Consider the following 26084-nt stretch of genomic DNA (forward strand, 5'->3'; position numbering starts at 1 on the left):
GTGCAGGTGCGTGCATTAGGTGATACGGAGTTTGGTCCTACGCGGGTCTGGGAGGCTGTGAAAGCGGGTCGTAGGCGCGAATGGGCGTGAGCGTGATAGGTTTCGAGGGGCCTGCGGGGAATCCGACACCACAGGCAGAATCACACAGTGCACAACGGTCAAGGACAGACGGGAATGAAAGACAGGTCGGCACCAAGGAGCGGAGGCGGCGTAGAAATGAAATCAGGCTGCGGGTTGTGGACTGCACCAGACCACGACAGTTCGGGGTTCAAAGCAGCTAGCCTAATTTCCCTGCACGCCGCGCCCCATGCTGACCCGCCCTCCACTCCCCCTGAGCACTACCGCACAACTGTTGATGTTTGACAGCTCTGCTAACGGCTTTTGTTATTGTCGCACCGGTTTTTATATCGCGCACGCAAATTCTGCATTCCCTCACTTCACGTCTGTGCTGTGTTGATGCGCCTTCCTCGCGGCGGTGGCTCCTTCCCCTAGGGCCGTCTTCCCGTCCCCATGCGGAAGCGACAGCCCCAAGCGAACTGAGGTCTCTCATCTTGCACGCCTTGCCCGCCTGGTGACTTGTGACTACACCTGTGCCCACCATCGCTTGCATGGTCCCCATTAATGCTGCGACACTCCTGTCTGAAGGCTTTCACTGCCCTATCACCGCCCCGATTCTCGCTCCTCGCCCCCAGACGACCTTACTCGGCCGTCACCGCCCTCCCACGATGTGAGCGCATCGAGATCCCCTGTCGGTCAAACGGCTCCATTACGGTTGAGTAAGTCTTGCTCCGTCTTGTCTTCACATGACGTTGTTGCCATCGTCGTCGCAATTGCCCGGGGAATCCTCCGCATGCTGTGCGATGACCTCACAGCGCTTTGCTCCTCCGCAATCCAACACCATGCCCCGCCCTAAGCGAGCATACCTCAGATCGCAGCTTCTGGGCATCATCTTGGCTTCTTCTCGTACTAACCCTCTTTAGCGTATTCCACGCATCAGCATCTAAAGCTCCGGTCCTGCTTTACCTGCCTCCAGGACCAGTAGTGCCAGAGAGCTCAGATGAAGACACACGCGTTATCACAACGCTAAAAGAGTCAAGTTCTGGGACTATCGTGCGTGTCAACTACCGCGCGTCGTCGGCGCATCAGTATCCGACCCCATGTCACGATGTGCTGCTTGGCTACGATTGGGTCCGCGAGCATATCCTTATCGATGAATTCGAACGGCCTTATCTGGCTCGCATGGGTGTATGCGGAGAACTAGTCGGCGGCTCATTGGCAACGATGCTGGCTCTGACAGAGTGTCGTGTTGGGGAGAGTCGAATCGGCGCTGCAGCCATCAACAATCCGATTGTAGACTGGGTGTTCCCAGACGAGCTCCCAGTCGTCCAGCCGGAGGATCTGCCCGAGCCGCAATATGGCGACGAAACCCAACTTCCAGCTGATGAAGACATGGCTGGTTCATTGGCGATTCGCGAGGCCATAGAGAATCTGCAAACTGGAAAGAAGCGTGGCAGGAAGCGATTGCCCAAAACACCGCCGCCGACATCTTGGCAAGCTTATGGAGAGAACGGAATCATACCCACGATGATTTTGTCGGAAAGGCGTGACGTTCTATTTAGGAAGCCGCAAGACTACTTCGATCGATTTGCATCTCCACTGCACTTCTTCCGTTCCCCTCATGCGCAACTTACCCTGCCGCCGCAAGACGACATCTTCGCATCACAGCAACCAGACGAGCTCCTCGACATCGAGACTCAGATGGCCATGAATCACTATGCGACTTTCGAGGATGCCATCAAAGCCCCACCAGCGGTACCAACGCTGAGCAGATGTCGTGCCTACGCCCGCAACTACCCTCCAGCAGGTACCAGACTGAGTCTGCCGATATGGAACGTCACAACTGGACTGCAGAGTCCGCTCAACGATACCACAAACGATCTAGCCAAGCACCTTCGACGCAGCATCGCCCGCCAAATTCTGAAGACGCATTCTGGGCGATCCCGCTGGCACGACGCAGCAGAGAAGAAGCAATACGAAGAAATCGCCCAAGACAGAGTCGAACTAACCTCCTACGAAGGCGTCGGACTCTGGTCTCAACAAGACCCCGATCCAGCAACGCGTCCACGAATAGAAGAAATCGGAGCATGGATGAAACGACAATTACAACCTGGTTCCTTCTAGACAATCAAAACACGAACATCACAATATCTCCAATCCGTTTACTCACTCACATCCCAAGTCCACACCGCTCAATCTCCCCCAAAGCCTTCTTCTCACAAACCCCTCTCTCCCACGCAGTCACCTCCACCACCACAGCCTTCTTCCCACATATCTCTCTCTTATACGTAACCCCCATCCCACAATCCTGCACAGCACCCAGCACATAATGATCCAGTTCCACATACCCCCAATGTGCAGCCTCAACCCTAACAACAGCCCAACTACTCCAGTGCAACAACGGCACACGCGGCCTTCCATCTGTGTCCTCTTTCATGTAATCATCCAGCCCTGCTATCTGATCATTTCCGGGATGCGCACTTTCCACCTCTGTATCTGTATCTGGCAAAAACGGTAACAGGACTTCGCAGCTCGATTCTGCGCCCACGGAAAGCGGAAAATACTCAGGCTGTCCATACGCTTTGAATCCGGTCGTAGTACTCGTCCTTATTTCCCCCCCTTTCGGATTGTGCGACCTCCAGGAAACGGTGTAGTTCATTCGATTCTGCCCCAACAATTGTAGTAATGCTTTCACCTCCACCCTCTCCGGATGCGGAACCAGAAACTCAAAGAAGCCCCTCTTCTTGGTTTGTTGCCACATCGGCATCATCACCCAGGGAAAACTGGACGACACACCCCATCTCCGTGTACACTCCGTCGAAACCCCACCATCTTCCACCCTCAGCGGAATAACACCCCGTTCCAACAACCGGCTCAACGCCCACCTTGCTTTCTTATTAGTCCCGTATTCATTCCTCAATCGCCGCTGCATCGTAGACATATGTTCAGCATGAAAAGGCGTATGCTCGCCTCTTATCTCTCCCTTCTGCGCCAACCCGATTAATCCGTATAACGTCGTCCAGTCGGAGGTTAACCAGGGTACGCGCCATGCGTGTTCTAGATTGCGGGCTTCTTGGTTGGATTGGGTGATTTTGTGGCGGCGGGCGGAGGCGAGGGAGTGGAAGAGGGGGATGGAGAGGAGGATGAGGAGGTGCAGGAGGGTGGGTAGGGTGGAGAGGGAGGGTGAAGTGGGGGGCTGGGAGTCACCGGGATGGATTGCGTGGTCTGCGACGGAAGTTGTTGCTGTTGTTAGGACGGCGGTGATTGTGGATGTTGCCATACTGGATTCGGTGTGCGGATGTCTTCTTGGTGTCGCGATGGGTATGCCACGGGCGTATTGTAGTCATCCTTCAATTCAACGATGCGAGCTGACTGCATTGTGCATGTTGGACAAGTAAAGTGATTTGTCTTTGTGGTTTCTCGTTGTTTGATCAGTCCGTCAATGGAGGTCGCGGCATTTTGACCAGATCCGGCGTATCGTATGGCTTTGTTCGCTTATGAAGGGAACAAATATGCAAGTATCGTCTCGTCCTTCTTCACAGGAAAGACAATGAACTTAGGCATTTGATTTTTCAGCATTGAAAATGAGACTTGTGCTACAAAGTCCTACTGCAGATAGACGTGACATATCTTAGTGTTGCAATTATTCTGATATCCCAGTATCTATAAGCGACGATGAAGGTCGTTCTTGACGCATGAAACGCCCAAAGGCCTGAGTGAACAATCCTGTCCCTGGCCTTTTTTAATGACTATCAAATTGTGCCGTCCCATGATGACAGCGCGTAGACTGGGTGCGTTAGACTATGAATCTTCTGCGAAATAAAGCTCAACGCATACTATAGCCCATCTCGATATAATCACCTACAAATCAATCAGCGGCTCATCAACAACCTTCTGCTGCTGGACCGGCAACTGATTCTGCGGCGCAGACGGGAAACTCTCCGGTCCATAACCGCCCGTCGCATACGGTGCTGATTGCCACGCCGAAGACTGCTGCTGCTGTGGCGCTTGCTGTTGCTGTTGCCAGTACTGTTGGGGAGGAGGCGCTTGTTGCGGAGCTTGTTGTTGCTGGGGAGGTGCCTGCTGCTGCTGCTGTGGTGGAGGCGCTTGTTGTTGTTGTTGAGCCTGTGGCTGATCTTGCCTGGGATACGGCGGGTTCTGCCACGCAGTCGTAGGTTGTGCGGGTGGTGAGATGGGCGTCTGCTGTGGTGGAGCTCGGGTGTATGCTTGTGGGGAGGGAGGCTGCTGTTGTTGGGATGGCTGGGAGCCGTAGCTTTGGCTTCGTTGCATTGGCGGCTGAGAGGGTTGCGCTGCAGCGCTGTCTCCGTAGTAGAAGCTAGCGCTCTCTGCGTCAGACACCGGAGGTGCTTGCGATGGATATCCCGAGGACTGTTGTTGCGGGTACTGCTGATTTGAGACTTGACGCTGGAGTTGTGGTGAAGCAGGGTTCGGGTACGAAGTATTAGGTGGTGGCTGTGCGAGGTTGGGGTATGGTTGTGAGGGTTGTTGGTACTGATCTTGCGGTGGAGCGTAGGACTGCGGACGTTTGTCGAACTGTGGGTAGGGTGCTTGGTAACCGCCACCGTATTGCGATTGCGGTTGTCCGTATGCACTCGAAGGGTCTGCGTTTCCTGTGTAGTAGTTCTCGCCTGATCCCGGTGCGCCTGACTGCTGTATGCTTGGGTATAGGTTGGATGTCGGCCGTTGTGAAGAAGCTGGGAGGCCGTACATGGCGCTGGCCTGGTTGTATGTGCTGGAAAGTCTCTCCTCGAGCATGCGATCGTAGTATCGGACGACGGTTGACAGCTTCGCGTGTAGGTCAAGTAGTGTGTCTACTCACGTTAGTACAGTTCCGATGGCGCAGAGGTGTAACATACCATGCTTGCTCATAGTTTCGCCGTAGGTACGGGCAAGTTTCGGCCTCAACTTTCCAATGCTCTCGTACAGCTCTTGTATCTGCGGCTCGCGTAAGATAGTGCCAGGCGCTTGGTGTTGTAACCGGTCGACCAATGTGGAAAAGAGGTTGATGTTCTCGGCTTCGACAGGCGTGAGCTCGTAATCGTTCTTAGGCGCAACAAAAGGTGCTGATCCGTTTGCATTGGAAGCCTGTTCCCGGAAGGTCGTGGCATACTTCTTCTTTTGTTCTTCCATGTCGGCCAAGGAAGCTGCAATAGCGGCAGCCAGGTCGGCATCCTCCTCCTCTTCAGGCTGTTTCTTGCTCGTTCCGTTGGTTGGCTTGGATTGTGACTGCAACTGCGACTGAGGCACAAAGCCGGAAGAGCCGTTTCCCTTGGCTTCGTCCAGACTCATCTCCAGCGCTCGCTTCAAGTCGGCATCGAAGCTGTCCTCGACGCGCGCATTCCGCGGCTCCATTGAGCCCTGATATAGCGTCCTCTGTGGCTTGGGGGTGTCGAACACTCTCGGGAGCGGTGTTCCTCGCGACCGTTCGGTGAGCTTCGCATGGCAGCCATCGTCGACGCGCACAGGGTCCATGATGCCGAGATGGGGTAATGGGATGCTCTTGCTCGAGCATGCGCCACAGAAGACGTTTCCGCAGTTGCGACAGTGGTGCTTCCGGTTCGTGAAGGTAAAGGGCGTGCGGCATCGCATGCAGACGTCGGAGTCGGTCCACTCGGGGGGCTGAAAGTGTTAGTACGTGTTATTCGCGTAATATTGTTTCAACGTACTGCACTACTATCAAGCATACTGCTGGAGATGTTCTCCTTTGGGGGGAAGTGGTAGCCCTCCCGTTGCAGGCTGTAGTAGACCTCGTTGATGTAGCTGAGGTTCTGGCGCCCTTCAGCGGCAGTCGCCCATGACTGTATAAGCTCGAGCATCTTGTTCTTCACATCGTTGTTGGGTGCGACGGTCGGGGGTGCCTTGAGGAGGGACGTCATATTATCGAGGAACTCGCGGGAAGCTATCTCTTGGATGAAGTGGGCGCCGCCGTTCTTAACGCACGTGTCTGTGAGCTGAGACGATTAGTAGGTATTCATGGCTTTGTTCGATAGTGCTTCATACGTTCAAGGTGGCAAGCTGGACGTTGGGGTTCTTATTCCCTATCCTCTTCTTCAATGCGCGCATGGCATCTCTAGGCTGCACCGTCTTGGAGCGAATAACGTCGGATATCTCGAGGTTGAGGGGCATGTCCTCTCTGATGTGTATTAGCAGATGTGTCGAATATTGTGGATATCTCGGCCAGCTCGTACAAGCTCGAAGAGGTGGCGCGCTCGATCTGCTCGTCGAGCGCGCCGGTGGTCGAGGACCCGAACCAGCCCGCCATGATGTAGGGCGCTCCCAGTGGATTGAATGAATTCGTGGGTGTCAGATGTAAATCGATGTACTTTGATAGCTGCTCGACTTCGAATTAAAGTTGCGGCTTGGTGGAGAGTAGCGCGTGGGGATAGTCGCTGTGGTGGTTAGGTAGCAAGCTGTCCGAGGTGAGGGCTTGGCGATGACGCCGGACGCCTCTGAGCCGCATCCACCGACGCATGCTTCAACCCTGCGAATCGCGGGACGGCCATCCACGCCCAACGCCTTCACTCACGATACCCAAATCGCCCCTGGAACCCGCCCGCTCCTGTAGAATCGCCGCCCGTGACTGCACGCCACTGCCCAATCACGCGCTACCCGATCCGCCCCGCATTCCCGATCAACACTGCCTCTCTGGCCACACGTACGCGTATTCGACTGCGGGTCTCGATACACCCAGGTGCGCCTTGCTCGGACTCGAGAACATGCACGCCTGCCCGCCGATCAAAGTGTGTTTGTGAGTGCGGCACCTCCTCCGCCGCCCTCAGCACCTCGTTCGCCCGCCCACACCACCACCACCGCCATGAACGGCTACACCAATGGCGCGCACGGCGTCGGCGCAGACGGATGGGGAAGCGGCGACGGCGCTGGTGACTCCAGAGGCCCAGTTGGCCCATTCCCGCCCATCGCCGAAATCATAGCCTCTGCGACAGACACGGCCGAGTCGCTAAAACACCATTCGGTACTCATCCAACGCCGCCTCAGAGGTAACACGTTCATGCGCCAGTCGCTGACCATCACAGATCAAACTCCTCCTTGAACGAGCCAGGGGGCACTTCAACTCGGCCAAGAACATGCTCAACAACCGCTCTCCCGCCGGCGCCTACTGGGAATACATTGTCGCATACCAGATCGTCGCCGAACTGATACCCACCCACCGCGACTACTACGACAAGATCAACGGCAGCCGAAGCCAGATCCACCGCGACTTCAACGAGCTTATGAAAGAGATCAAGTCAAACGAAGAGCGGTTTGTGCGCATAAAGGACATTATAAAGAACGACAACAAGAGGAACGGCGCACACCACAGGACGACCTCTACACCCCCCTCTACAACACAAAGCAACCGCAATGGCATGATTGCGATGCGGAAAGACGACGAGCTGATGCTTCCTGAAGTCCCCACCGGGCTGCCAAACGGTCGAGCGTCACCTGCGGCCTCTCTGGATTCTTCACGGAGAAAACCCCCCGTGCAACCGAAACCGCAATCGCTGCATGGGCGGGCTGTGCACCAGAGCATATCGAATGTCAACGGAGTGAATGATCTTGCTCAGCGGTTCGCGAATCTGAGAGGCACCGGTCCCCTAGTCGATACATCGCCACGCCCCAGCCAGGATCTGTCCGTCAAGATGCCCTCTCCTGCAGACTACCACTCTACAAACCGGATCATGGGTCCACGGGGCATGCCACCGCCACCCCTTCACATGCCTCCGCCGCCACCGAAGCTGCCTCTAGATACACAATTCGCGGCTTCACTACCGAAGGAGCCTAGTCCTACCTATAGTCCAGCGAGGAACATCTCAGGTCCTTCGAGCATCAACGCACCTCGGAGTACACCCAGGAGTTTGAACGGGACCGGGGGCCGTACCAATTCACTTGCCGCCTCAAGTGCATCAGCGTATGCACCCAACGCAAACAGTGCGCCCGACTCATACTTTCCCGCGCAAACCCTTCGAGATGGTAATGGGCGAACGAGGTCTGTCAGCAAGACGGTTGAACTTGAGATCGATGCCAGCATGCTTTACGACTACTACCGCATGTACAATGTACTCACCATCGACGTACGAGACAGGACAGACTTCGACGCTGGGCACATCTTTGTGCGTAACATCATGTGCATAGAGCCATTGACATTGCGCGATGGCGACTCCGCCGAACAGCTTCTGGACCGTCTCATCATATCGCCGGATGAGGAACAAGACATGTTCGACAAGAGGGCCGACTTCGATGTGGTCGTATATTACGATGAGTCGACAAGGAACATCGACTTCATGCATACACACAACCGATCTGATAGCGAGATTGCGTTGAAGCGATTATTCGATACCCTGCACGAGTTCAACGCCGATAAACCGCTCAGGCGTCCTCCGGTTCTGCTCAAAGGCGGTCTAGATGCTTGGATGGACTTGGTAGGCCCACAGGCTTTGAAGACGTCGAACACTGCTGGACAAGTGGCCGCTGGTCCGACGCGGGCTCGGGCCATACGACGATCGCCAGCTGCCAGCCATATCGCGAGGAACAATACGCAGAGAAGGTCGAAACGCGAATACGTCCCCATGGACCAAGAAGAGCAGCAACAATGGCTGGAGGAGGCTCGAAAAGGGCGTGCTGCAGTGGAAGTGCCTCCGGCAGATGGTGAGGAGGAAGATGAACCTACGCAGGATTTCTACCGTTCGACAGAAGAGTTCCTACGCCGATACCCCGATGTTGAAGCCGAGCAGTCATCTATGATGTACCCGTCGAAGTTTCAGTCGACCAATCAATACGTCGCACCTGCCATACCCGTTGCGCCTTCGCGGCCGCCGCCTTCTGTTCCTAGGGTGAGCTACAGTGGCGTACACGATCGGCAAGAACAGAACCGCAATGTCGTCTACAACGGACAACCTCAGTTTAGTAACCTTAGGCTACATAGGACGGGCCTGCTGAACTTTGGTGTCACGTGCTACATGAACTCGGTGGTGCAGTGTCTCAGTGGGCATCTATTGCTTTCAGATCTGTTCCTCACCGGACGATATCAGCGAGACCTGCAGCGAGATAACTGGAAAGGAACAAAGGGGATCTTACCAGAGGCGTACGCGACGCTACTGTCTAATCTGTACAAGGGCGATGTCACGTCCGTGCGCCCAAGCACGTTCAGGGTAAGTCAAATATGGAAGCAGAAAATAGGCATGGCTAACTTTGAACAGCGCATCTGCGGACACTTCAACTCGCAGTGGGGCATTGATGAGCAGCAAGACGCCAAGGAGTTCCTGGAATTCGTTCTAGACTACATGCACGAAGACTTGAACCTGACCTGGAACAAGCCGCCACTCAAGCCACTTTCGGATCAGGAAGAGTTGCAACGAGAGAGGTTTCCCCGCCAGTATTCGGCAATGATCGAGTGGCGAAGATACCAACACCGCGACATGTCCGTCATTGGTGGCCTGTTTGCCGGCCAGCACGCGTCGCAGCTGACATGCCAAACATGCGGCGTGACAAGTACAACATACGAAGCCTTCTGGAGTATCAGCGTCGAGATTCCCCGAGACGGCGAATGCGACCTGCGCCATTGTCTCAACTCATACTGCGCACCAGAGCGTCTAGCAGGCGACGAACTATGGCGTTGCCCTCGCTGCAAGAAAGACCGCGAAGCCGTAAAGAAAATCACCATCACCCGCGCCCCCGACACCCTCGTCATCCACTTCAAGCGCTTCAGCGCCTCGCGCACGGAAAGCGCCCGGAAAGTCCGGACGCCTGTCAATTTCCCGCTCCAACGTCTCGACATGGGTCCCTTTGTCGAACCACCCATGACGCCAGAACAAGAAAGATACGTGAGTGAAAAGGCCCGAGATGGACCTGCGCAACTTGCTGGTGTCAAGAGCGATCCTACTATGAATGGGCCGTATGTCTACAACGCCTATGCTGTCATATGGCATATTGGTGCTACGCTAGGAAGCGGACATTACATCGCGTTCGTCAAGGATAAGTCTAGGGGATGTTGGCGTTCGTTCAACGACGATAAGATCACGGACTTTGATCCTGGGAATCTTCCACCACACAACCGTCTGCAGAATGAGAAGGCGTATATTGTTTTCTATGAGAGGGAGAGGGTTGCTGGTGGTGCTTTCTAGCAACGCACGTGTCAATAACAGATCCAGCGCGTTGGGTTAGGTGTTTACGCGTTATTTGACTTTTGGCGCTGCATCTTTGAGAAGTTTGGGTAGCGACAGTCTGGTTAAGATTATACCTTGCGCGTGCGACGAATTATGTCTCTGGGACGGACGGGGCATTGCATACTTGGCGTTGGGATTATATACCTTGTCGAATATCATTCCGTTGAGACGCAGCAGCGGCTTGTTATGTTGATGTGTGAACTTACTGTGAAGTTTGAGCACATCAATACAGCGAGACAGGCATTGGGGATAGCTACCGTTTGTGTCGCATTGTGTGAAATACTTGACTGTAGGAATATACATTACCTCAGATGCTGCCTACTAGTAAAGTTTCAACAGTACGTATACTGCATACTGCAAACCGCGACACAAACTCTAGGTACCTTTACTAAGGGCTATCCAGAGTTCAGGTCAGTCGTGAGGCTGACAGCCGATGATCGGGCAGCAGGGATGGTGAGGGACCGAACATTTTTTGTGCCGATAAGATAAGGTTTCTGACTCTCCACACGTCGTTCCCCAGACGCCGCAACCCCTCTTCAATTGACTCTTCTTGACTTCTTCCTTCGAAACTTCTTTTACCTTTTTATACACGAACGCTTGCAGATATGTCAAAGGGACGCGTTTGCCTTGCTTACTCTGGTGAGTACCCTACAACTAACAATTCCACGCCAAATGCGTTCGCTACGCTCACCTGCGTCTTACTGCGTCTCACTTCGTTCGACTGCGTCAATTGCGTTCACTCGCTCAGAGCCAACAAACTAACCCGAGTCATTAGGCGGCCTCGACACCTCCACGATCCTGAAATGGCTCATCGGTATGTCAGAAACACATTCAGACACACACCTCACAATCTAACGCGTAGACAAAGAGGAGGGCTATGAGGTCGTCTGCTTCCTCGCCAACGTCGGCCAGGAAGAGCCCTGGGACGAGGTGGAGAAGAAGGCGCTCAAGATCGGCGCGAAGAAGATGGTCATCCTAGACCTGCAAAAGGAATTCGTCGAGGAACTCTGCTTCCGCGCCGTCCAGTGCAACGCTTCATACGAAGGCCGCTACCTCCTCGGCACCTCGCTGGCCCGCCCCGTCATCGCCCGCGCACAGATCCGCGTCGCGCAACAAGAAGGCTGTGGGTTCGTCTCGCACGGCTGCACCGGCAAGGGCAACGATCAGGTCCGCTTCGAGCTGGCTTTCTACACACTTCAGCCTACTATCAAGGTTATTGCGCCGTGGAGGCTGCCGGAGTTCTGCGACCGCTTCAAGGGCAGGCAGGATCTGCTTGACTATGCGGAGCAGCATGGTATTCCGGTTACGTCTACCAAGGCGAAGCCCTGGTCTATGGACGCCAACTTGGCTCACTGCAGCTACGAGGCCGGTAAGATACCACACATTAAGGTTGTGTGTTCAAGGCTAATGATCCAGGCATCCTCGAGGACCCCGACGTGTCTCCCCCAGACGACATGTGGACCATGACCGACTCCCCCCTCAACGCCCCCAACGAACCCACCGACATAACCGTCCACTTCGAAAAGGGCATCCCCGTCAAACTCACCACCCCCTCGGAGACCTACACCGACTCCGTGGAGCTCTTCACCGCCCTCAACAAACTCGGCTTCACCCACGGCATCGGCCGCATCGACATCGTCGAGAACCGTTTCATCGGCCTCAAATCGCGCGGCTGCTACGACTCGCCCGCCATGACCATCCTCCGCCTCGCCCATCTCGACCTCGAGGGCCTCGTCATGGACGCCCAGGTGCGCAACCTGCGCGACCAGTTCGTGTCCCACAACTGGAGCTACCAGCTCTACAACGGCATGTACTTCTCTCCTGAGCGCGAGTTCATCGAGAACAGTCTGCTCTTCTCGCAGCGCAGGGTCAACGGCGAGGTCAGGTTGAAGCTGTACAAGGGTAACGCGTATGTGCTTGGTCGGTCTAGTCAGACGGAGAAGCTGTACTCTGAGGAGGAGGCTAGTATGGATACGTTGGATAACTTTAGTCCTATGGATACTACGGGCTTTATTGCTATTCAGAGCATTCGGTGAGTTTAGATCTTCTTTGGGGGGTATGAGTTATGGATGGTTTGCTAACGTGAAATAGTCTCAAGAAGTACGGTCTTCAGAAGGCGGAGGAGGGCGAGAACATGTCGAGGGCTTAGAAGGCTTCGTCTGATATGCATACTACGTTGACGTACTGGCGGAGGTGGCTGCATCGTGAGAACATGCATGATCAGGTTACTTATGCGAGTCCTGAGGTTACGCCGAAGGGGAAGGCGGGTTAGGATTGGGGAAATGCGACGTCCTGATGAGTATGATGAGATGGATAAAATAGATACCAATGATAAAAGTCATACTACTAATCTGGACATGTGGATGACGTGTTGTTCCATGACAAAATGACGCGTGCGAAATGATACTCTTCTAATAGGCAGCGTCACAACATTACCACATCGTCAAGACAACTCCGCTAAAGCTACCCTGATAGGGCCTTTCGAGCTCAAATACACTGAACCAGAAAAGACCAACATACTGCAACAAACCCATTTGGCTAACTGTCAAATCCCCTCTTTACCAAACATCCAAACCCCCAACCAAAACATCAAAGTCTTCTCTCGCAGAAAGACTTGGAACTCGAACACGTGAACCCCAGAAGCGCTCATTGGCTGACGTGAACGCCAAGCACTAGCTCCAAATGGTAGCTATTCCGAGCGTTCCGATATCGGTTATCGGGGGGTCGGTACCGCTGAGAGCAACGTCGCACTCAGATTCGCGACGAAGGTTTCGCGCGTCGCGGTTGGGATGCAAAAGCTTCTGCGAGGGAAGCTGGGAAGTGACAGTAAAGAGGTTTGGCGCGTCACGGTTGGGATGCGGTTGATGATGTAGCTTGTACGAGGTGTGTGCTTGATCGTCTTTCTCTTTTTCCTTGCATCTTCTTGTTGAACCCACTCCAGTTTCGCAGCTCCAGTCTCCATGTCTCCACATGCTTTGTTGCTCCGTCTTCTTTAGCCTCGTCCATCTCTCGTTGCCCGGTCCATTCCAGCCGTGGCGTCTCACGCATGCTTATTTTCCGCTTATCTCCTTATATTCCGCGTCCATATTCCCTTCTCATCCAGCTCGTCCGCATCCTTATCCTCACTCACTGGGAGGAGCCCGAGGTTGCCTTCGTTGCGCCTCAACCCATTCCTCGGTGGTGAGGTACAAGCTTGACCGTCTCCGCCTCGATCCAGCATCCTGCTGTCGTGCCTGCCCGGTGCTGCCGTTGTAGTTTCCTGGCTGTCGCGAGGAAGGTGCTGTGTAAGCCGCTGGTGGGTTGTAGGCGGCAGCGGGGTAGTTGGCCTGGGGTTGCGTACGCATCGTCGGTTGAGGCTGCTGCACGACGAAGTTGTTGACGGGGCCTGGCGCATACGTCGTACCCGGCTGCTGTACGAAGTTGTTGTTGACGGAGCCTGGCGCGTACATCGGGACCGGCTGGAAAGTAGGCTGGAAATGCGCCTGCTGTGGAGCATACATGATCGGCGCGTATGGACTTTGGTAACCCCCAGCAACATTGTGGCCGGTAAAGGTGGGTTCTGGAAGGGGTTGCTGGTAGCCGGGAGCAGGAGCAGGAGCAGGAGCGGGATACCGATGGAAGATCGGACGTGAAGCCATCTGATCAAGGCTGTACGACCCATCCGACGGTTCGAGAGGAGCCATATCCCCGGATGAATACAACAAGAAGTTCTGGAAGTCCGAAAAGTCAGACAGGATTTGGGCTTCCCCGGCATTCTCATCAGACACCCCATTTTGAACTGCTTCCAAGTTCAGTCCGGCTTCCTCAAAGTCCTCAGGTCGCAAGCCATCTTCCTGGAAGGTATTGCCTGAAGACTGATATCCCACAGGATGCGAAGGGCCATGGCCCAAAGTAGCCTGACTTGAGTTCGAAGGAAATCTCATCAGATCCGCCTCAGCGAAGACATTACCAAACTGGTGTTGCGGGTAATGCTGGTATTGCTGGTATTGCTGCTGCTGCGGCTGTACGAAGTTCACACGCGAGGCTGGTGCCGTGACAGCAGGCGGCGCATATCCCGCTCCCTGATGGGCAGCAAAATGGTATGGAGGTGCACGCGCATATGGGGTATAGCGCTGGCTGCGCTCGGTATTCCTCGGCGCAGTCCTACGGCCAGACTGCACATTTGTCGCTATATGTGCGTGGTCCACATGCTCTCCTCGCGTAGGGATGGCCAACTGTGGAGGACCAGGAGCCGGCATGGTTGGCAAAACCTGAGGCCTGCCCTGCGCGAGCGCGAGTTCAGCCGCACTCAGATCTGCTGCATTTGTGACATTACCGTTAACACCCCATCTTGCCTTTGGCGATCCCGGAAGAAGCGGCCGTTGTCGCCGCGGTGGTGGTGGTGTCGAGTCTGCACTGCGACGTTTGCGCGCCATCTTGAATGGTTAGATTACCAGGGAAAGATATGTCAGTAAGGTTAAAAAAAATGTTGCTAATAAGATTGCAGATGTTAACGAGCATTATATATACGCAGCGTTTTCAGCACGCGCAGTGAAGTTCGCTAGAGAAGACGGATTTGGACTTGGTAAGAACATCTATCCGTGGTTCAACAATGTTCAACCATAGGTGTTTCTCCTACGCTACACACAGCAAAAAACATACCAATATTGTATCCCCTTACACCAGAAGAGGCAGCTACCTAAAGCACGCGTACATGTCTCTCTCGTCTCGGCCAAAATCAGCGACTGCCTCCGTAGACCAGCTCCTCCCGCCTCGTTGCAGCCACGCTTCATGTTCCAGATTCTCCCAGATCGAATCGGCAACGGGCTCTACAGGTGGCATTCGCTTACGGTAGGCTTCATTTGGTGCCTGGCTTGCCCGCCTATCCGCGTGCACCTTACTGTCATCCCGCGGTTTCTCCGAGCGCCCCCCACGGATCACCATATCTGTTTCTGTAGTTCCGCTACTACAAACCTTAGTTTCACACCGCGCCTTCCTAGGGCGCCCACCACGGATTACCATGTCTCTCTTTACAATTCCACCGTTGCTACCAACCCGACCATAGTTACGTTTCTCCGTGTGCAGCTTGCTGCTATCTTGCACTTTCCCCGGTGGCCCACCCCGGATTACCAGCTTTGCGACTTCACCACTTCGACCAGCTCGACCATAGTTACGCTTTTTCGGTGCCTTGGGTCGCGACTTAGCTCGCTTCTCTTCTAATTCCCGCAGAGCTCTCTCTAGCGAAGCGTTGTCCTCCTCCGGCGTTCGCGCGTCATCTTCGGACTCGCTAATCCACTGATCGATTGCTAGGGGTGAGCGCGGAGCAGATGAGGAGTCTAGATCTTGGTGGTCATGTAATTCGGAGGACGGAGAAGGGTGGCTGACTGTTGCGATGTCCATGAACTCCTCCGCTAGACCTGCCGTGTCAGTACTGAGGAGGCTGTTAACTTCGTCGTCTCGTCTGCGCTGTGCCTTGCTTTGAGCGGTTAGCGGGACCTCGATATCGTTGACTTGGTCCGCTAGGTCGGTCATCTCGCTGTCGCTCATGTTGGTTGGTGATGGTGATTTTGCGATTGAGTAGTGGATGTATTGGATAGGAGTGAAAATCTGAAGGAGGGCAATTACTGTGCAGTTTATAAGGGCGAAGAAAGTGCTAGAGTGAGACAAATTGTCTCGTATAGGCTGTGTTTCGTTGGTCTTAAGGCTCGGTCATTTGACTAGGCTTCACTTTGGCGTACTTTCTAATCCCATGACAATGCAGCAATGAAACAATTACCAGTCTATTACAATCTCATATGTGCTATAACTATCCTATACCTACTCATACAAAAGAAAGTTTATATCCGTGCCGTATGTGCCCAATCATGAGTCTAAAGCTTGATGAAGTGCTCATGTAGTTTCATGATGCGACAAGCCCGCGAGTAGTTGTCTCACTCAAGCATAGCTTCCACCAAACATACTAACACTACGGCCCATTCGCCAAGCACCCCAGAGCACCATGCCCAAGATCGCTAGATTAGCAAACTGCCTGCAGATGACGAGCAGAAAGGTGCTAGCCAAGACAGAACTGTCCGACCAGCCGGAGGTGTCGACGTAGAGGAGGATGATATCGTAGATGATGAAGATGTCGCGAAGCCAGATGAGAGGTACAACGGTGAAAGCGAAACGAGCGAGATCGTTGCGTTCGGGTGACTGTGGGGCGTTAGTGACGGAACTTATACATTGCGACAAAGAGCAAGACTTACACCATGAGCGTTCTTGTTCGTGGTACCATACTCCCTCCACACTTCGATGGAAACACTCAGACTGGCTGCGACAACGATGGCCTCGTGCACGATGTATGTAATCCTCGTCGCACGGTCGTGCTGCATGACGTTCGACCAAGACAAGAGCGCATCCGGACCTGAGCTACCGGTACTAATGTCTCGAGCCTCCAAACCCAGACCCCATGCTGCAACACCGGTACCTAACATGGCAACCATGATGAACGTGTTCCAGATACGCGACATCGTCTTCGGCGTCGAAATACCAGTGCCGTTCTCCTGGACATGACTAGAGTGGATCCAGACGCCGCCGTTGAGCAGCACAGTGAAAAAGACAGTCGCGAGCGTCGTGGCGAACGTAAGCGCTGAGATACTCGAAGCGTAGTCACTGTCCGCGAGATTGTAGCCGCGACGGCCGTTCCATCCCAGGTCCGCATCGTAGTCGATCGTTCCGCTCGTCTTCAGGACATCGGATATAAAGCGACATAGGTACGCGACGAAGAGACAGAGAAGCGCCGGCCAGAGGAAGAGATACGTCCCGAGCGTCGTCTTCAGCGGGCCATCGCGCGCGCTGTTCTTGCCCGGCGCGGTGAAGCGGCGTTGTTTGATCCGCTGGAAGGTAGGTTTCGAAGCCAGACCCAGGAAGATTAGGGCGCCAGCCGCTGTGATGACATCGAGGGCGAAGACGGCTTGGTAGGATTCTCGTTCGTTGGTGATGTTGATGTTGGACATGGCACGCTGCGTTTTATGAATAAAGCGCGTGGATAGTTCGACTCAGGTGAGGTTTTAGAGTGAGATCGTAGTTGGCGCGAAACCCCATCTTTGAAGGCATGGCAAATTGATGAAAAAGCATGCCTGATGCCTATGACGTTGATTGCTGTCACCCACCCGCTTGGCAATAAGGTGTTGGGTGGATCTTGTTCGGATCTGAGTGCCGACGATGGCGGTGCTCGGCAAGGACGGCAGGTATAGCGAAGTTGTCGTCTGGTATGTGTCACAGCTGTTGCTATCCATTCATTCCCCGGCAAGGGAAACAGCCGATTTCATGGATGCAACGCGTGAATGTATGCACACGTGCCGATGATGCAGCCCTGGGGTGAACCCGTGGACGACTTGTGGAGGTTGGGGAAGAGCCTAGCTGGTATGCGGTTTAGTCCGCGGGAGGAGCGCGGACGCTAAGTAATGATCTAACCGCTTCAGTATCTGGCAGCTCGCCTCTCATCCCATTCCGTCATGCCCGTTTTCTCGAGACAACTCCTTTGTCTGGCGCTTCTTGTGTCGCGTGGCATCCCCCTAATCAAGAGCGACTGTGAATTCATTGGATGCGGTGAGACGCACTGTGATGTCGATGGCTCAACACAGCCATAGGCGTTCCTCGGCGCCGTTACCCTCTATGACGCGTTAAGATGTGTGTTACGACCCTGCCGAGGATATGTTGCACACTCTTATTTTACGACCTTTTTGAAACTGGTAGAGGGCTATACCAGACTTGGCCACCTTTTTGATGATACCCACTAGCTTATATATTCATCTTGGTGTATCACGAAGAGAATTAGTACGCTACATGTCAACCATGTCAGAACAAATGCGTTGCTACTTACATTAACCAAGAAAGAAGAACAGGACAGCATACATCATGAAAATACATAGGAAAGCAAATATACCATACACCAGTCCAACCCCGCCGTTCCCGCCAGCACCTCACCAAGCAAACCCCACCACCACAACCTACACCCCACCCAACCCCAACTTCCCCACAACCCCATCCACCAACCCCCCAATACTCGCACTCTGCAAAATCTCAAACACACTAACCGTAGCCTTCGTCTCCCTCTGAATCCAGTTCTTGATCTCAACAGCCACCAATGAGTCTGTTCCGTAGCTGCTCATCGAACGCGTAGCATCAAGGTCCGATACATCCATCATCAGACTGCGCGACAGCTTCTTGAGCAGCGCTGCGGTGATGAACTCCTTCGCTGCCTCCGCAGATGTACAGGAAGAGAGCTGCGCGGCGAGCGATAGCGATGTTGTCGTCGTACCGTCAACTGACGTTGTCGCAGGCGCATCGATCTTGAGATGCGGGCGCAGGTACGGCAAGTGACTCAACACGGGATCTCGTGCGAAGAACGGCGCTTCTCCATCATCCAAGCTGCTAATATCGAGGTCAGAGTCGAGGCCCGTGACGACATGTCCCATCATCGGTTCGCGAATACCCAGTTCGATGAGCGCCAACATCTCCTTCTCCTGGATGTGTTTGAACTCCTGGACCTGCACTTTGCGGCCTTGAACCTTCTTCTCAACGACATAGCCCACGTCGCCGACGATACCTAGATCAATGGCTGTAGCGGGCAGACCGAGCGCATTGCGGTATCTGGCTAGTGCGACTTGGTAGGCGCAGCCTGCGGCGTAGTTGGCTTGACCGGGGTTACCGATGAAGGAGTGGAGGGAAGAGAGGAGAACGAAGAAATCGAGTGGTTGGGATAAGGTGGTCTCGTGGAGGTTCTTTGAGCCGTGGACCTTGGGGAGGATAGTCGAAGTCCATTGATGCGATGTCATTGTGCTGAAGAGGGAGTCGTTGAGGGTCATCGCGCCTTGTATTACACCCTTGATGGGTGGGAAGGAGCGCAGGGTTTCGGAAAGAAGGTTGGAAAGCTCGAGTGCGTCGGATACGTCACACTTCAGAATGGCAGTGCGGACGCCCGAGGCGTGAAGGGATGCGAGGAATGCTTGGGCTTCTTCTGATACTGCGCCGAAGCGGGAAATGAATATGAGGTGTTTTGCGCCGTGGGTGACGAGCCATTGCGAGATGCTTCGTCCGAGACCGCCAAGACCGCCAGCGAGGAGGTAGGAAGCTGATGGGTCGAAAGAGGTAGCGGGTGGTGGTCTTTGAGCAACCTGAAGTTTGTTAGTCGCATCTTCGACATCAATATAGATGGTGACGTACAAGAACCTGGTCGTTAGCCTGCGGTACCATGACCATCTGCTTGTCGTGACTCGCATCTTGCAACATCTTAAAAGCCTCATTCAGCTTGGACCAAGGTAAAACCTCCACAGCGCTAGGTTCGAGTGTCTTCATCTCGGTGGCAGCGCTCATAGCCTCATGAAATGCTCGACTCGCAAGCTTAGGCTTCTGCGTATACAGCAACGCCATATCGACTGAGGAGAAAGATGCGTTGCGGCCAAACGGTGCCATTTCCAGTCGTCCAGTCCCTGGTGCATTGAGGTTTACGAATCTGCCAAAAGGCGCGATGCAGCTAAACGTCGCTTGCAATGCCTCGCCAGTCAGGGTGTTCAGAATAACATCAAGACCGCGGCCTTTGGTCGCGCGCCGAAGCGTAGTGACAAACTTGAGATCGAGGCTGGAAAAGATACGGGTTTTCTCAAGGCCATAGGTCTCGGCAAGGTAGCTCTTCTCTTCGTCGGATCGCACGGTAGTAAAGATCTTTGCGCCCGCCTTCGAGGCCGTCTCGATGCTAGCTTGGCCTACGGGGTGTGCGGCCTCGTGGATGAGAACGGTTTCACCGGATCGTAGATGCGCGACGTGATTGAGCGCATAGTGAGCAGTCGCGTGCGCCTGGGGCAATGTAGCCGCGACTTCAGAAGCCATGCCATCGGGAATCGTGTGCGCAAAGGCTGCTGGCACGCGCACTTGGGTGGCGAACGTGCCTGGATACCATGCTACCACTCGATCGCCAACCGAAAGGTCCAACACTGCATGGCCAAGCTTTGTGATGACACCCGCACACTCTTGGCCAAGCTTGCCATCGTAGTCATCTCCATCCAGCATCTCGATGTCGCTGGAGCTGAGACTCGTAGCGCGAACCTCAATTTCTATTTCGTCGGCTTGGATGGGTTGTGCAAAAACCAGGTCCTCTTCGAATACGGCCACGCCCGATGTGCTTTTGTTGACATTGCTGAGCTTCAGCGGGCGACCCTCCTGGATTACGTTCTCCATCTGCGGCCGCAAAGCCGTCGCATCAGTCCGACCAACCAGAAACTCATTCGACTTCTCATCTTCAATCGCACGCTTGATGTGAAGAATGCCGTCCTGCTCAACAAATTCGCTGTCGACCAGAGTAGCGCTCTTCTCAGTATTGAGCTGCTTCTCATAGATGCCGAGAAGCATCTCGGCGACCTTCAGGGCAGGCAGGTTCGTCCTGGCATCCAAATCGACTGTAATACACTTGAAGCCCTCATGCTCAGCTCGTAACGTACGCGCAAGGCCTTGGAATACGGCCAGTTCAGGACGTTCAACATCCGAAGACGCCGCGCCTCTTGTGACCCAGATCAGATCCGCCGATGCATCGGCGATGTGTTGGAGGGTTTTCATGTCTTCTGAAGTGGGATCGGCGAGTAAGGGCTCTTCAAGCTCGACAAAGCTGACGCAGATGGTACGAGCGAGGCCTTGTTGGCCAAGCTTGGAGAGCGTCGCGAGCTGTGCTTGGAAGCCGGCCTTCTCCAGTCTGCTCTTGAGAGCCAATGGCATGTCCAATCTGCTCATCCGGATGCGTGAATCTGCGCACAAGATAACGAAGCGCGGTCTTTCTGGCGGGGTAATCACACCGTTCGATAGGGTCGGCTTTGCTTCAACAGCAGTCGCAATCATCAGCCTTGTACCCTCCTCGAGCGGGTCCAAAACGTCTGGACTACTTGCTTGAAGAGTACTGAAGCCCGTAGATCGCAGCAAGCTCTCCCATTGACTCTCAGTGAGCAGAGGCCCGCCAGTTCGCCATTCTTCGGACGCATTCCACCACCCTGGTAAGGTGCCGAAGATGACTGAAGCAGCAAGTAGTCGATTGGTCATCTCAAGAAGTATGAGTCTACCTCCTGGTCGAAGAAGCTTCCGCGCATGCGTCATGGTACGGTGCATGTCTGATGTGGCGTGGAGCACGTTCGCAGCAACAATGACGTCGTAAGAAGCTGGCTTGAAATCTTGCGTCTCTGGATCGTGCTCAACATCCAGCTTCTTGAAGTTCATGAATTGTGCAAAGTCTTCAAACTTCTCCGCGGCGCGCTGGAAGAAGTAGGATGAGATGTCCGTGTACGTGTACGACTTCAAGCGAGGGTATGTGTGGAGGTCTTCGCAGCCGCTCAAGCCTTTCAGCGTTGGAACTGTCGCACCACCGGTGCCGGCGCCAATCTCGAGATAATCCAGGTTGGGATACTTGTGTGAGAGCATCGTAGTAAAGCGTGAGATTTGAGCATATGTGTTTGGCATGCCAACGGCGGTAGTGTAGTAGTCTTCAAGCAAGTTCTCGTGGGTCATGAGGGCGAGTGGCTCAACTTCTTGTCGGAAGACGGCTGGCAGGGCCTCACCGACTCGCACAAGAAGCTTGCCATCGTAAGCTGTCTCATGATTGCGGTAGTGTTCTACCATGGCCTCAAGCTTCGATGCAACTTCCGGACTGTGTAGCTGTTGCCACTCATCTGTCTGTTGAGGATGCGTCTTCGCTAGCACCGCATCGCGCAGCTCGCATAGGTTGCGACAGAACTTTTGATGGTGTGGCAACATTGTGGACTCCTCGTTTGCGCTGACTTCTTGCAGTGCCCTGTCGATGAAGTAGTAAGAAAGTAGCTCCAGCTCTCTGACAGTCTTCGGACGGTTATCTGGTTTCGGTGCTGCTTGCAGTTCGCGATTGAGATGCTCACGGTCGATGAGTTCAACATCTGGCTCCCACACCGCCTTATAACAGTGTTTTGGCGGTGACGCTTGCTCGCCAAATGTGGTGTTCGTATTGATGGCGACGAACTTGAAGCCGTCCATGAGAACAACTGGCTTCAAAGTAATCGGGTCCAACGCGAATATGTCACCAGTAGCTTGTCGTGCGCCGCAACGTTGAGCATTCGCTACAACGTTGAGATGATCACCAATTTGAGCTGCTGTATCGGTGGAAATGGAGATCTCTTCGATATACGTAGGTACCATGGCGCCCTTCAATTGCCCGAGCTCAGGACCACCCAGCGCAGCCAGGCCTAGCTGCAAGAAAGTGTCCAAAGTAGCAGGATGAAGCAACCGGTCATACTCATATCCTTTCGGATTGACAGACTTGGTGTCAGTGACCTCAATCACTCCGGCAGCTTTGCCAGGCATCCGACGGTCGACGCTAATCTCCTTGAGACCCTGGAACATCGGTCCGTACGTAAGGCCAATGGCGTCGACACTGTGGTAAAATGATTCCACATCCATCTTATCTGCGTCAACCAAGGATGAAGTGTTCCAATCACTGGCGCAGTCCTGAATGAGTTGCTCGTCCGAGGTAGTTTGGCCCGATACCGAGACTAAGCCACGGCAGTTCTCAACCCAACCTCCATCTGCAGTGTAGGAGAAGATGCGAAAGTCATGCCAGACCTCCGAAGATGACCCATCTGGGCTGGCGTTGCATTTCATCGACAAACAAGTCTCAGCCCCCTCATCAGCCTCCGGTACAACGAGCGCTCGCGAAATATTGACCTCTCGAAGTCGATATTCAGCCGCACTACGAACACCCTGCGGCAGGAAGGTAGACGGTGAGATCCTGCACATCTGCCGACACGCCTCAATAGCCATGCACAGATACCCACACGCGGGGAACAGCACATCACCCTGAACGACATGATCCCGCAGCCACGGCTGCTCGCGCAGGCGCATAAAGTTGCGGAACCTGGGCTCCATTGGGTTCCAGTCGTTGACCGGTGCGCCCAAGATATCGGTCCTACCAAACTGTCGGAAACGGTAGTCTCGGCTAAGGCGCGACTCCCACCAGTAGCGGCGGGTGTGGTTCCAGGGATATTGGGGCAGATCGGTGAGCACGGATAGTGGCTGCTTGGGTTCGGTCGGGAAATTGATGGCGTGCAGATCGATCGGATATCGGTGGGCGAATAGTTGGCCGGCCGCTTCGAGTGCGGTAATATCTGCGGGTTTGTTGCGGATGAGAGTGGAAATATACTGTATCTGCGGTTTTTGATCGAATGTAGCGTCGAGAATCTCCTTGACTGGAAGTTTGAACAAGGCATGTGGTCCAACCTCCAGCAACATGTCTACAACATTCTTGCCATCCTGTGAGTCCGAGGTACACAGCTTGGTCAACGCTCCAGAGAAGCGGACGCTGCCGACGAGGTTCGATACCCAGTACTCGGCACCGAGTTGGTCTGGATTGATCACGTCTTCCGTCACGGAAGAGTACATCGTTATCCGCCCATTGGTCTTGATTGTCGCAACCTTTGTCTCTTGAAGACGGGCAAGATACTCCTCCGCGATTGCCTGCATGTGATGAGAATGATACGCAGTATCGACTTGAAGCAGTTGCGCAAAGACGCCTTTGGTTCCCAGGGCCTTCTGCAAGTTCTCAATGGCAGCAACATCGCCAGAGATGGTGACGCCGCGCGGACTGTTCACACAAGCTACAACAGATTTACCGAGGCCATCAGCCAACTCCGCAATCTCGGTCTTCGCATCATCTTCGGATAGGCCAACCGCCATCATGCGTCCCTCAAAACCCATACTCTTGACTTTCGGCGACAACAAGCCTCGAAAGTATGCGACAGTCATCGCCGACTCGAGGCTCAGAGCACCGGTGGCATATGCAGCAGCAATCTCCCCACTAGAGTGGCCGACTACACGCTGCGGACAAATGTTCCACGATGCGAGCAGATCCACCAGCGCTATCTGCAGAGCAGTGCAAAGTGGCTGGCTAAACGTTGCTTCGTTGACCCGGGAGGTGGATCTGTCTTTCGATAACTCTTCCATTAGTAACCACTCTGCACCTAATCCGGTCACGACAGACTCGCATCGTTGTAGGCTCTTCCGGAAGACTGGGTAGTGGAGTAGCTCTCTGCCCATACCCCACCACTGAGCACCTTGTCCAGTGAATATGAAGCCTATCCGTGGTGGCACTGCGCCACTAGCAGAGCTTGGTTGTACTTGCTGCAATCTGGTTTGCAGATCGGACTTGTCCGTCGCAACAATCGCGGCGCAATAGGAAAGTTGTGATCGACGTTCGCACAACGTGTACGCCAGATTATCAAGTAGCTGCTCCTCGTTGAAGACATCCTGGCGTTGAAGATGTTTCGACAAGTCCTGGCCCATCTGGACGAGACTCCGCTCATCGTTGGCGGACTGGAGGAAGAGGCGTGATCTAGGTGTGTTGCTAAAAGATTCGTCACTCATAGGGCTGACAAAACCCGAGTCGTTCCTTCTGTGACGAGCCGAGCGATGATACCGTTGAAGAAAGTGATGTGCATCGTCAAGAATGACGTGCGCATTGGTTCCACCGTAGCCGAAGGAGTTCACGCTTGCGCGCCGCAGACCGTCAAGGGGCCACTCTTTAGGCTCTGTGGGCACTTCGACCCGCCATCCTTCGAAGTCGATCGCTGGGTTGCCCCGTTCAAACCAGAGATTTGGTGCGATCGTACCCTTCTCGACGCTTAGCATGGCCTTGATAAGTCCAGCGATGCCGCTAGCTCCCTCCAAATGGCCCATATTTGTCTTGACCGAGCCAATGGAGAGAGGAACGACTTCCTCGCTTGTCGCAGCGATGCGGTGGGGACGGCTCGTGGCAAACACCTCGCCAATTGCTCCACTTTCTATAGGATCACCCGCAGCCGTTCCTGTGCCGTGCGCCTCAAAGTATCCCGTCTCGCTTACGTCGATCCCTGCCGCACGATATGCGGAGCGTATAAGGTTGACCTGCGCGTCTTTCGAAGGCATCGTGATGCCAGGCGTTCGTCCGTCCGAACTGGCAGCCGTACCGCGAATGATGGCTCGAATGGGGTCGTTGTCGCGTATAGCCAGATCTAGTGGCTTCAGTATGATTGCGCCAACACCTTCTCCTCGCGCATAGCCATTGGCTCGATCATCGAAGGCGTGCGAGATCGAGTCTGGGCTCAGGAAGTGCATGTCGCTCATCTCGATTTGAATGTCAGGACTCAGTATGAGGTTGCTTCCTCCTGCAATCGCCATGGAGCTTTCACCACTGCGCAGGCTTTGGCACGCCAGATGCACAGCAACGAGTCCACTGCTGCAGGCTGTGTCTATGCTCACACTCGGCCCCTTCAGGTTGAAGAAGTAGCTCAGGCGGTTCGAAAGCATCGTTTGCGAAGCCCCAGTTGACTGATACTTGGGTGCTAGCTCCATGTCTCGCCGTTGCATCTCCTCGTAGTCTTTTGTGAAGCAACCGACATAACATGAAGTCTGGGATCCGGACACTCGAGCTAGTGGCGTCCCTGAATTCTCTAATGCCTCGTATGTCACCTCGAGCAGTAACCGCTGCATGGGGTCCATGGCCATGGCCTCAGCTGGCGATATCGAGAAGAACGGCGCATCGAAAAGCGAGACATCTTCAGCGAGATAATGCCCGCCGCGGTTGTTGCACTTAGGTCTGGGTCAGCGGAGCGGTCCGTACGGTAGATGGCGTAGGCTTACCGTCCCGAAACGATCCCCATCGGGGTTGTAGAATGCATCAACGTTGAAGCGGTCTGGAGGTACCTCGGTGCGAGCCGATTTCTTCTCGACCAGCATCTGCCATAGCTTCTCACCGTTTGTAACGTCGCCTGGAAAGCGGCAGCCAAAGCCCACAATGGCAATGGGCATCGGCTTGGTATCTTCATACGCCATTGTCGTCAG

The 26084-nt window shown here is 54.4% G+C and overlaps 7 protein-coding genes across 7 annotated transcripts; 2 read left to right on the forward strand and 5 right to left on the reverse strand.

Annotated features, from left to right (window-relative positions):
* Positions 1–621: 621 nt before the first annotated feature.
* On the forward strand, positions 622–2181 carry J4E84_009292 (uncharacterized protein; the record flags this gene model as incomplete). The annotated part of the gene is made up of 2 exons (XM_049391855.1): positions 622–776; positions 981–2181. 2 exons carry the CDS (start codon positions 622–624, stop codon positions 2179–2181), a joined length of 1356 nt encoding a protein of 451 aa, XP_049240493.1.
* A 1737-nt stretch (positions 2182–3918) lies between these two features.
* VPS27 (Vacuolar protein-sorting-associated protein 27) lies at positions 3919–6340 on the reverse strand (the record flags this gene model as incomplete). Its single annotated transcript, XM_049391856.1, has 5 exons — positions 3919–4889; positions 4935–5697; positions 5745–6029; positions 6079–6211; positions 6267–6340. 5 exons carry the CDS (start codon positions 6338–6340, stop codon positions 3919–3921), a joined length of 2226 nt encoding a protein of 741 aa, XP_049240494.1.
* Positions 6341–6892: 552 nt separating this feature from the next.
* J4E84_009294 (uncharacterized protein) lies at positions 6893–12390 on the forward strand (the record flags this gene model as incomplete). Its single annotated transcript, XM_049391857.1, has 7 exons — positions 6893–7051; positions 7113–9227; positions 9276–10188; positions 11017–11055; positions 11110–11610; positions 11658–12273; positions 12333–12390. The coding sequence occupies 7 exons, from the start codon at positions 6893–6895 to the stop codon at positions 12388–12390; spliced, it is 4401 nt and encodes a 1466-aa protein (XP_049240495.1).
* Positions 12391–13363: 973 nt separating this feature from the next.
* Positions 13364–14570, reverse strand: J4E84_009295 (uncharacterized protein; the record flags this gene model as incomplete). The annotated part of the gene is made up of 2 exons (XM_049391858.1): positions 13364–14535; positions 14564–14570. The coding sequence occupies 2 exons, from the start codon at positions 14568–14570 to the stop codon at positions 13364–13366; spliced, it is 1179 nt and encodes a 392-aa protein (XP_049240496.1).
* Positions 14571–14915: 345 nt separating this feature from the next.
* J4E84_009296 (uncharacterized protein) lies at positions 14916–15767 on the reverse strand (the record flags this gene model as incomplete). Its single annotated transcript, XM_049391859.1, has 1 exon — positions 14916–15767. One exon carries the CDS (start codon positions 15765–15767, stop codon positions 14916–14918), a length of 852 nt encoding a protein of 283 aa, XP_049240497.1.
* A 387-nt stretch (positions 15768–16154) lies between these two features.
* On the reverse strand, positions 16155–17215 carry J4E84_009297 (uncharacterized protein; the record flags this gene model as incomplete). Its single annotated transcript, XM_049391860.1, has 2 exons — positions 16155–16412; positions 16466–17215. The coding sequence occupies 2 exons, from the start codon at positions 17213–17215 to the stop codon at positions 16155–16157; spliced, it is 1008 nt and encodes a 335-aa protein (XP_049240498.1).
* A 996-nt stretch (positions 17216–18211) lies between these two features.
* Positions 18212–26075, reverse strand: J4E84_009298 (Type I Iterative PKS; the record flags this gene model as incomplete). Its single annotated transcript, XM_049391861.1, has 3 exons — positions 18212–19378; positions 19428–25832; positions 25884–26075. 3 exons carry the CDS (start codon positions 26073–26075, stop codon positions 18212–18214), a joined length of 7764 nt encoding a protein of 2587 aa, XP_049240499.1.
* Between the last annotated feature and the right edge of the window lie 9 nt (positions 26076–26084).

This window comes from Alternaria hordeiaustralica (genome assembly GCF_023758085.1).
Source record: "Alternaria hordeiaustralica strain BMP 2776 chromosome Unknown scaffold_27, whole genome shotgun sequence".
Classification (NCBI taxonomy): Eukaryota; Fungi; Ascomycota; class Dothideomycetes; order Pleosporales; family Pleosporaceae; genus Alternaria; species Alternaria hordeiaustralica.